The 10,525-nt window shown below is 41.5% G+C and overlaps 3 protein-coding genes and 1 pseudogene across 5 annotated transcripts; 3 read left to right on the forward strand and 1 right to left on the reverse strand.

The window, feature by feature from the left end:
- Window positions 1-5: 5 nt before the first annotated feature.
- On the reverse strand, window positions 6-1,949 carry LOC108837584 (probable xyloglucan 6-xylosyltransferase 5). Its single transcript, XM_018610620.2, has one exon. The coding sequence runs from the start codon at window positions 1,631-1,633 to the stop codon at window positions 254-256; it is 1,380 nt and encodes a 459-aa protein (XP_018466122.1). The 5' UTR covers window positions 1,634-1,949; the 3' UTR covers window positions 6-253.
- A 1,271-nt stretch (window positions 1,950-3,220) lies between these two features.
- LOC130502511 (uncharacterized) lies at window positions 3,221-4,390 on the forward strand. 3 transcript variants are annotated; one of them, XM_056997318.1, is made up of 2 exons: window positions 3,221-3,361; window positions 3,517-4,390. In XM_056997318.1, the coding sequence occupies exon 2, from the start codon at window positions 3,550-3,552 to the stop codon at window positions 4,270-4,272; it is 723 nt and encodes a 240-aa protein (XP_056853298.1). In that variant the 5' UTR covers window positions 3,221-3,361; window positions 3,517-3,549; the 3' UTR covers window positions 4,273-4,390. The 3 variants fall into 3 exon arrangements, with proteins under 3 accessions (XP_056853298.1, XP_056853299.1, XP_056853297.1); XM_056997319.1 differs by having other exon boundaries at window positions 3,275-3,383; XM_056997317.1 differs by having other exon boundaries at window positions 3,284-3,402.
- Window positions 4,391-4,967: 577 nt separating this feature from the next.
- On the forward strand, window positions 4,968-8,479 carry LOC130502513 (chaperone protein ClpB1-like; annotated as a pseudogene).
- A 478-nt stretch (window positions 8,480-8,957) lies between these two features.
- LOC130502514 (60S ribosomal protein L35a-1) lies at window positions 8,958-10,030 on the forward strand. Its single transcript, XM_056997321.1, has 4 exons — window positions 8,958-9,089; window positions 9,209-9,244; window positions 9,506-9,734; window positions 9,847-10,030. The coding sequence occupies exons 1-4, from the start codon at window positions 9,058-9,060 to the stop codon at window positions 9,886-9,888; spliced, it is 339 nt and encodes a 112-aa protein (XP_056853301.1). The 5' UTR covers window positions 8,958-9,057; the 3' UTR covers window positions 9,889-10,030.
- Window positions 10,031-10,525: the final 495 nt, after the last annotated feature.

Raw genomic sequence — 10,525 nt, forward strand, 5'->3', positions numbered from 1 at the left:
CAAAAAGTTCAAGTGACAGACTTCAATACAGTAGTCACGAGCAGTAACAAAGTACATTTGACCGAAGAAAACACAAAAACATCTATGAAAAAAAAATGAATTTTGCAACTAAAACATTCTTGCAAACAACAAACAAAAACAAAAATAAAAAGAGCAGAAGAAACAATGAAGTAGCAAAGTACAGGCAAACAAATTTGCTTTGCATTTGTGAGTGTCATTATATATTACCTATACGTGTCCACGAAGAGCTCCTCTAGTTCTGTGGCTTGGTTTCCACCTGCGTTGTTCTGCGGATATCAAACTTGTCTACAAACTCCAACGGAGTAGCCGTCTCATTCCTGATCCTCTTAATCTTGGGGCTCAACAGTCCCCTATGTCCAAACCCATACAGCTTCAGCACTTGATTGTCCGCAAAGTTAAAAGCCCTCTCCATGCTCTTCAAACACCTCTCCACCGCATAATCAGCGTAGCTACCACACGGTTTGCACCCAACGAAATGCGTCACAAACGGCCATCTCTCGTCACCCAAACCCGGATGATACTTCTCCATCATCTCCTCATACTTATCAACCAAACCTTCCCAAAACCCGTGCAAGTAGTACTGATTCTCCACAAACACTTTCTCCATCCATGTATCTTTCTGAGAAAGCAAAAGATAGATCAAAGCCGACTGATCATCCGCCTCGAAAGCCGGTCTACCTTTCAGATACGCCGTCAACACCTTCCCGGCCTCGTCGCGTATCGGTCCTTTAGGTCCCATAGGCGCCCACGCATCCAACAGATCCAAAGACCACTGACAGTTCCTCAGCAAAAAGCTCCCAGTGTTCAACGCAATCCACGACTTCTGATCAAACAACAAATCAGGATAACCATGAATCACCAGGTTATGCTTCTCGTACCTAACCAAAGGGATCTGAAACAGAATGTCAGTGAACAAGGCATCACTATCCATCCACCAGATCCACTCAACTTCAGGATGAGACAGCATCAACCTCCTAATCATAGGCAACTTTGCCCAGTACCCGGCAAGCTCCTTATCCAAATGAGCCATGTTATACACAATCTCGATCCCGTGAAGCCTACAGTAATCAATCTTGTTCTTCACAGACTTCAACAGGTAATGATCACCGATAGGGTTATCACAGGGCTTAGGAGGAGACCCTGTAAGCAACAAGATCCGAGCTTTGCCATTGACAGTAGTACTAGGAAACTCAGGGTTCTCGTCAAGCCATACCTTACGCTGACTATCCCAATCCGTGATCTTAGGCCCTAGAGCGTACGTCTCGTTGGTACTCATCTCCGTCTCCTGAGGAGAATCCAAGTCGGTCGGATCCGAATCGGACCGGATCTCGGCTAGGATCCGGTTAGTCTCCTCGATGATGTTCTGGTTAACCGCGTCGGCGCTCGAGCTCCCGAGGTTGCCGACTCCGATCGTGCCGCGTAGGACGAGGATGGTGACGAACCCGCAGAGGATCGTGATCTTGATGTTGTTGAACGTCTTCTGCATCTGCCTGCCGCGTGGCAACACGCCGCGCCCGCCTCTTCCTCCTCCTCCGCCGTTTGGTGCCGTCGACGTCGGGAGTCCTCCGCCGCCGCCGCTTCCGGAGGGTCTTTTATGCGCCGGCGAACCCATTTTCTCTCCTTTCTCGTTTAGATTTTCAGTTTAAAGAGTTGCGCGACGACCATTAAAGTCTGTTCCTTTTTTTGTTGTCTGAAAAGACAGTCTTTGTAGTTGTCTCTCTCTTTCTCTCACTCTGTGTACTTACGGATCTGAATAAAGATCAGATCTTTAGCATGATGGAAAGGGATATTCGATCTGAAGAACCCTAATTAAATAAAACGAAACTAAACCCAATAATGCGGAAGCACTGTCATAATTAAAAAATACATTGTCGGAGGAAAATGCTTCGCTCGATCTAGAAGCAGAAGGGGGAGATCCGCGTACAGCTCACTCACACCGACAAATGTCATTATTATTGTTTTATTTTAAATTGTTTTTAGTTTTCACTAAAAACGATTTTTATGAAAATAATTTCCGTTTAGGAATTGTCACTGGAACTCGAAGCTAAATTTGAATAACTGTTAATAATTAAATTATATAATTATCAGTTACTAGATTCTAATATTTTAAGAAAATTTAAATGTAATTGGTTTTGATGATTGTTAGTTAATATATACTCCCTCCGTTTTTTAAAGAGTGTCGTTGTGACATTTTCACACAGATTAAGCAAGTTGTTGAAATATATGTAAGTTGTAATTAATTATATCTTTTGACCAATAGTATTTTAGATAAATAAAATTATTTATAAAATCAATGCAGTTTGCAATTAATTTTCAGCTGAAAGTTAGTATAATTTACATTAGAATTGTAAAGTTACACTCTTTGTGTAACAAGAAAATGAGCTCAGAATGACATTTATTATGAAACAGAAAGAGTAAAATTTATTGTCATTCAAAAAAATAATTCAAATAATTTAATAATCTTATCAAAATTAATATTACTGGAATTTAAATCTGTTAAAAATTAGTTCATAAAACACAACTTTCAAAATATTACATATAACCTTAAAATTTTCAAAATTATTGAATTATAATAGTTATATACTTTTAAATATGAAAAAATCTTAAAATTTTAATAAATCCTTAATTTTGAAAATCAACCGGTTTTATCTAACTGCAATTCTCACAATCCCTTCTTCATGTAAAGACAATACGGAAGTAACCGATGGTCGATGGATAACAGTAGTTAGTATAATATGATTGTTCCTATGGGTTCGGGTAGAAAGACTAGTTCCGTTAACAGAAAATTATGTCAAATTGTGCTGAACAAAATTTTGGTCTGGTTTGGGTTGACATTTGGTTATGATTTAATTTTGTTACAAATTTATTAGTTAAATTTTGTTAGTTTGGTTATTTTGATTTTAAAAATTATTAGTTCGATTGGAAATAGAATGATTTGGTTTTTTTTTTTTTTAAGAATAAAAATCCAAACTAACTAAATATGGAAATAACTTAATTGTATCAAACTGGAATAGAAACCAAAAAGAATCGTTTGGTTTGGCTAATAGGCTGGTTCGGTATCGATCAAAACCCCACCTCTAAATATGACCGTCAATAAACGGTGCGTTTTGTGGTGAACCAATCTAGTGGCGTCAGATTTTAGGTGAGGAAATCTGTTGCGGCGGTAAACCTCGAAACGCGTTTCAGTGTCACCGTGATTTTATGACGCGTGTCTCTTCGCATTGGTTTTAGTCAAAGAAAAGGCGCCGTTCAGAGTTTTGGATATTTCTTTGCAGTTATCCATATCTCTTAATGACTAGATAAACTCTTGCAAAAAAACAGAGACATTTCTTGCTTCGTGGTATACTCTGTTCTCTCTATAGGTTCGGTTGTGAACTTCGGGTCTGAGATATTATCTCTGTCTTTTAGCTTACCATATCTCTCTAATGCCTGAAAAGAGATTAGTGTTCAGTCTTCTTTAACTGATCATTCTTTTTACATCTTCTTTCTTTGAAGGGTTGTGCAAGAACAAAGGCATCACCATTTGTTATGTGGAATTTAACTTCAAAACCCAATGAAGAAGGCTTTAAATCAATGGGAGAAGATACTGTCATAGAACCGATAAAAGCTCCTCTAGATGATGGAAGAAAGACAAGGAAGGAAGAAAGACTAGAGTGTCCCATTTGCTGGGAACCGTTCAACGTCTTTGAGAACGTTCCTTATGTCTTATGGTGTGGTCACACCATCTGCAAGTATTGTCTCTTGGGTCTTCAACGTGCCGTTGTGATCAAATCCTCAGGTTTTCCGTTCCAGCTTCCCTTCTTCGTTACTTGCCCTTGGTGCAATATGCTCTCTTTAAGGCTAGTACGCAGTGGAGCCATCAAGTTTCCTTCCAAGAACTATTACCTTTTATGGATGGTCGAAAGCATGAATGGCTCCCGCAGTGACAACAAAAGGGTCGTCGCTTCAGAGCAGAGAGAGAGGTGTGATGATGGAGTGTGTAACAACGCTTCAGATGTGACCAGAGGGTACTTGAGAAGTGGGAGAGTTCATGGATATATATGTAAGTCAATAGCTCTTGTCGCTCGTTCGTTGGCTAAGTTTCCTTTGGTAGTCATGTTCCTGTTGATGGCTTTATATGCGATCCCTGTGAGTGCTGCGGTTCTCGGGGTCTATTTATTTGTCACTATTGCGTTGGCTGTCCCGTCGTTTCTAGTCCTCTATTTCGCTTTCCCAAGCTTAAACTGGCTGATCAGAGAGATTTCAGCTTAACTCATTGTACTGTGTGTTTGTTCCTTTGTGTTTCTTGACTTGTAAGGAACATGAACTATAGTGTCAAACGTTGTTATATTCAGTTTATACTAGAAGAAGAGAGGACTTTGATTTCAAACTATCTCTGTATGATATAAATTTAGGACCATCTTCTTTCATGATGGTAATCAATGATTACTCCTCGATTGTAAATAATAATGATGGTTATTGCTTTGGTGTCTTCATCCATCACTATTGCTATCACTGTGGCCAAATCCAATAGTTCCATCATTCTTAAAGAGAGATTTTTATCAAGCTAAATAATTTTCAAGTCCGTGACATCGATACCAAAAGACTTAGCTTTGTGAAGCAAGCCTTTGGCAATTGGCATGCACTGTAGCACTGAGACAGTTTCTAATATACAAGGAAGAACAGAGAGGATAGTATCAAGATATGGTGGGATAGAAAAATCACTCAGGAAATGGACTATTTGTTAAATATCAACTATAATATTTACTAGAACTTCTGAGATTTGCATTTAACTCCTTTAGTTCGTAGAAGATTCCTTTTCTGTGCCGTACAGTTTTAAAAGGTCTCCCAATAGAGAAAAAGGATTAATTAGAGAAGAGCACCGATAAAACAAGAAAATTCCACGTGGCATCATATAGCAAAAAAAGTTAAAATGGTTTCTCTCACTCACTTGCGATGAACTCTCTAGTACCTTCGAGTTCTAAACGAAAGAGAAGACGAAGAGAATTCTCCATCTTTCGAGAATGAACCCCATTCCCATAAAAACACCTCACCTGCCTCCTTCTTCTCTCGCAAAAAAATCACAAAGTTTCATTAAATCAATTCACAACGATTTGCTTGATTCTGATTAACTGAAGAGAAGACTCAAAAGATGAATCCAGAGAAATTCACACACAAGACAAACGAAACGATCGCCGCCGCTCACGAGCTCGCCGTAAACTCCGGCCACGCTCAAATCACCCCTCTGCATTTAGCCGGAGCCTTGATCTCCGACCCCGCCGGAATATTCCCTCAAGCGATCTCCGCCGCAGCCGGAGGCGGCGTAACCGCCGCGCAATCCGCCGAGAGAGTGATCAGCCAAGCCTTGAAGAAGCTCCCCTCGCAGTCCCCTCCTCCCGACGACGTCCCCGCGAGCTCGAGCCTCGTCAAGGTCATACGCAGAGCTCAATCCGCCCAGAAGTCGCGCGGGGACACTCACTTGGCCGTCGATCAGATCATCATCGGCCTTCTCGAGGATTCTCAGATACGTGATCTGTTGAGCGAGGTCGGCGTTGGCGCGGCGAAGGTGAAGGCCGAGGTCGAGAAGCTTCGCGGGAAGGAAGGGAAGAAGAAGGTGGTTGAGAGTGCTTGTGGTGATACGAGTTTCCAAGCGTTGAAGACTTACGGGAGAGATTTGGTTGAGGAGGCGGGGAAGCTTGATCCTGTGATCGGTCGTGACGAGGAGATTAGAAGAGTCGTTAGGATCCTCTCGAGGAGGACGAAGAACAACCCTGTCCTTATTGGGGAGCCAGGGGTTGGGAAGACGGCTGTTGTTGAAGGTTTAGCGCAGAGGATTGTGAAGGGAGATGTTCCTAATAGTTTAACTGATGTGAGGTTGGTGTCTTTGGACATGGGGGCGTTGGTCGCTGGTGCTAAGTACAGAGGAGAGTTTGAGGAGAGGTTGAAAGCGGTTTTGAAAGAAGTTGAGGAAGCTGAAGGGGGAGTGATTTTGTTTATTGATGAGATTCATTTGGTTCTCGGCGCTGGGAAGACTGAAGGGTCCATGGATGCGGCGAATCTGTTTAAGCCTATGTTGGCTAGAGGTCAGCTTCGGTGTATTGGCGCTACGACGCTTGAAGAGTATAGGAAGTATGTTGAGAAAGATGCTGCCTTTGAGAGACGGTTTCAACAGGTTTATGTGGCTGAGCCGAGTGTGGTTGATACTATTAGTATTCTGAGAGGGCTCAAGGAGAAGTATGAGGGACATCATGGTGTTCGTATCCAGGACCGGGCTCTTGTCAATGCTGCTCAGCTTTCTGCTCGTTACATTACTGGTATGTTGAGATTTTTTAGTCTTGGGTTAGATGTTGTGGCTTTTGTGTAGTGTTGTTCTTGGTATGACGTGGTTTTTTGTGTGGTTGATTAGGTCGGCATTTACCGGATAAAGCTATTGATTTGGTGGATGAGGCTTGTGCCAATGTGAGAGTCCAGCTTGATAGTCAGCCTGAAGAGATTGATAACCTTGAAAGGAAGAGGATGCAGCTGGAAATTGAACTTCATGCCTTGGAAAGAGAAAAAGACAAAGCCAGCAAAGCTCGGCTTGTGGAGGTATGAGACAGTTCTCTTCTTTCTTGAGATTATAACATTCTAGATCCTAGAAAACTTGGTTTGCTATAGAGTTTTGTTAGTTAACATCTTCTTTTGGGATAGGTCTCTGATCCTGTTATCTTGAATTATGAATCTGTAGGTGCGGAAAGAGCTTGATGACCTGAGGGACAAGTTACAGCCTCTCACGATGAAGTACAGAAAGGAGAAAGAGAGAATTGATGAGATTCGCCGGCTTAAGCAGAAAAGAGAAGAGCTCATGTTTGCTTTGCAAGAGGCAGAACGAAGATATGACCTTGCAAGAGCTGCTGACCTAAGATATGGAGCAATCCAGGAAGTGGAATCTGCAATTGCTCAACTTGAAGGAACTTCTGACGAGAATATGATGCTCACCGAGAACGTTGGGCCAGAACACATTGCGGAAGTTGTGAGCCGTTGGACAGGGATTCCAGTGACAAGACTCGGTCAGAACGAGAAGGAGAGGTTGATTGGTCTTGCGATAGGTTGCACAAGAGGGTCGTGGGACAAGATCAAGCTGTGAACGCAGTTGCTGAGGCGATCTTAAGGTCAAGAACAGGACTTGGAAGGCCACAACAACCAACTGGATCATTCTTATTCCTTGGCCCAACTGGTGTTGGCAAAACTGAGCTTGCTAAGGCTCTTGCTGAGCAGCTCTTTGATGATGAAAACCTCTTGGTTCGGATTGATATGTCCGAGTATATGGAACAACACTCTGTCTCTCGCCTCATTGGTGCACCACCTGGGTAAATACGTTATCCTAATACTTTTCAAGACTAGATGTTTTCTCCATGAAGTTTGTTTTCTTACATGGTTGCTTTTTGTCTCAGCTATGTTGGTCACGAGGAAGGAGGGCAATTAACTGAGGCTGTGAGGAGGCGACCTTACTGTGTATACTCTTTGATGAAGTAGAGAAAGCCCATGTCTCTGTCTTCAACACTTTGCTTCAAGTGTTGGACGATGGGAGATTGACAGACGGCCAAGGAAGGACTGTGGATTTCAGGAACTCGGTGATAATCATGACATCAAACCTTGGCGCAGAGCATCTACTTTCGGGGCTAACTGGGAAAGTGTCTATGCAAGTGGCCCGGGAATGTGTGATGCAGGAGGTGAGAAAGCACTTCAGACCGGAGCTCCTTAACAGGCTTGACGAGATTGTGGTGTTCGATCCTCTTTCACATGATCAGTTGAGGAAAGTAGCCCGTCTCCAAATGAAAGACGTCGCTGTCCGGCTTGCTGAGAGAGGTGTTGCTCTTGCAGTCACCGATGCTGCTTTAGACTACATCTTAGCTGAGAGTTATGACCCGGTAAGTCTCTTAAACCTACTTGTAACGTTCATCATGCACTTGTATGGTATTGTCTGTTGGCTGACGATATTGTGTTTGTATGGTTAGGTGTATGGTGCTAGGCCAATAAGGAGGTGGATGGAGAAGAAGGTGGTGACAGAGTTGTCAAAGATGGTTGTGCGTGAGGAGATCGATGAGAACTCCACCGTTTACATAGATGCAGGAAGTGGTGGATCTGATCTTGTGTACCGTGTTGAGAAGAATGGAGGGCTAGTGAACGCTACGACAGGACATAAGTCAGATGTGTTGATTCATATTGCTAATGGGCCGAATAGAAGTGATGCAGCTCAAGCTGTGAAGAAGATGAGGATTGAAGAAATAGAAGACGATGAGGAAATGGTTGAGGACTGAAGTCTTTGACCTGTTAAGTGTCTCCAATGTTTTTTTCTTTGAGGTGTTTTAGTTTCAGCTTTTGGAGTGTGCAGAGACTCGTGCTCTGTTTTTTATCCTTTCTGGATCGACTTCTTTGGTGGGCTTTGAAGTATATTACAAATGGTGTTAAGCTGTAAAAAAATCTACCTTATGATGAAATAAAATCAGTTTACTTATATATTTCGCTGGCCATAATCTTCCCGGACGTGTTCAGACCATTGGAACTTTGGCTAATTTTCAGCATTGGTTTTTTAGCGTTTTAACGATGCCATTTTTTCCTTGGAAACTTTCACAAAATCGACACAAGATAGTCCAAGAATGATGACCAGAGTCGAAGGAAGAAGAAGAAGAATGTTCAATAAGCTTTCTCTCGATGATCCAGTCGTCATTTCAGAGCTGCTGAACTGGTGAAGATGTTAGGAGAAAGAGAGACACGGCAGCTTATGAGTCATGACCCACAGTTCAGTAACCTCAGTTCTTGAAGATGACACGGGAGAGCAAGTACACGAAAGAGAAGTAAACTACAAGTCTACCACATTAATAGGTAAGGAAACGAAACACATTTTAAATTGTATCTTAATGGGCCCAATTTTTTCAGGGTCGTAGGCCCATTATTAACTAAATCTAAAGATGAGAACTAGGGCAACACGTTATAAACTCGTGGTTATGTTTCAGTGTTTGGCTTCTCCGTTTTCATCACTAGCAGCAGACTTTGCGTTAATCAGCCGACGCGAAAATGGTGAAGGGACGCCAAGGAGAACGTGTCAGGTCTTTCTTCTTCTCCTCTTATTGTTCATCAAGTTTGGCATAAACCCTAGTTTTCAAATCTTGGTTGCTCATTTGCCTCCTGTTTTACTCACTTGATTGTCTTATCGATTGTATTGCAGACTCTACGTCAGGGGAACTATCTTGGGATACAAAAGGTGACACATTTACTTTATAATCTCTATTATATTCACTGTATACTGCTCACTGGTTCTTGATTTAGCTCCAATCATGTAATGAACAATGATGCTTAGTTTATGTAACTCAAGCTGATAGGATCTAATTCTCAACTTAATACCAGACTTTGTTCCTAATAGTTAGCTGTCTAAATTTTCTTAGAAAGTTGTACTGGGTTCTGCCTAGTGGCTAGCTATTTGATACGGTCCCAATGGTCTCTGACATTTTTATTTATTGTGCAGGTCGAAGTCTAACCAGTACCCAAACACATCCCTTATCCAGATCGAAGGGGTCAACACTACAGAGGAGGTGACATGGTACAAGGGAAAGAGGATGGCTTACATCTACAAGGCTAAGACCAAGAAGAACGGTAGCCATTACCGCTGCATCTGGGGAAAGGTTACAAGGCCTCATGGTAACAGCGGTGTTGTCCGTGCCAAATTCACATCCAACTTGCCTCCTAAGTCCATGGTAACTTGATCAGATTCTTTAATCACCTTCAAAATTATTATCTTGTTTTATATGTTAAAATCTTCTGCTTGGGGGTTCTTAAAGTAGACATCTTTTTTCTTACATTTTGCAGGGTATGAGGGTCAGAGTCTTCATGTATCCGAGTAACATCTGAAGAAAACTTTTATTTTAGCTGTGGTTTTGTTCACTAGTTTGTTATTTTGTATTTTTGATATTCGAAAGCATTTTCTTTTCTCTGTTTTGAAATGTTTTGGAGATTCTCTGGTTTTAATCGCAAAATTAGAATGTGGTTTCTCCTTATAATTGAGTTGGAACATATGAATATCACTGCCTCTATTCGTTTGCATGCTATACGATCTATGTTGAAATATCAAGTACTGTTTAGATGTGGTATACTGAATAGTGACCCTCACTCCAACAAAGGTTACGACAAACAGAGTAAGAAGAAGTCTCGGGTTCATCTTCATTGAACACAACAAAATCTGGGATGATCTAATATTAAAATTAGGGTTCATGTTTTATAAAGAGAACAACATTAAAATTAGGGGTTTATGATCTGATAGGCGAAGGATCTTGAGAATTGTGGAGATGAGAATCAATGATGTTGTAAGAGGCTGAAGGACGTAAGGGGTAGAGACTGAACGATGTTTCTCTTCTCACATATTTAAAACTCCTTAATTTTGAAAGCTCTCCAAATAACTATCGTAGAGGTGGGATTTCATCATCACTATTTTTAACTATAAAAAGATGTAAAGTCTCCCCAAATCCATTTTATATTTCTCTTTCAAAAA

Source organism: Raphanus sativus, unplaced genomic scaffold (genome assembly GCF_000801105.2).
Source record: "Raphanus sativus cultivar WK10039 unplaced genomic scaffold, ASM80110v3 Scaffold0588, whole genome shotgun sequence".
NCBI classification, from domain to species: domain Eukaryota; kingdom Viridiplantae; phylum Streptophyta; class Magnoliopsida; order Brassicales; family Brassicaceae; genus Raphanus; species Raphanus sativus.

Bases quoted from the DNA above. Each gene is read 5' to 3' on its own strand.
- LOC130502511 (XM_056997318.1), top strand. From the start codon at position 3,550: ATGTGGAATTTAACTTCAAAACCCAATGAAGAAGGCTTTAAATCAATG.
- LOC108837584 (XM_018610620.2), bottom strand. From the start codon at position 1,633: ATGGGTTCGCCGGCGCATAAAAGACCCTCCGGAAGCGGCGGCGGCGGA.
- LOC130502514 (XM_056997321.1), top strand. From the start codon at position 9,058: ATGGTGAAGGGACGCCAAGGAGAACGTGTCAG. The intron at 9,090-9,208 runs GTCTTTCTTCTT...ATTGTATTGCAG, and splicing joins CGCCAAGGAGAACGTGTCAG to ACTCTACGTCAGGGGAACTA. The intron at 9,245-9,505 runs GTGACACATTTA...TTTATTGTGCAG, and splicing joins ACTATCTTGGGATACAAAAG to GTCGAAGTCTAACCAGTACC.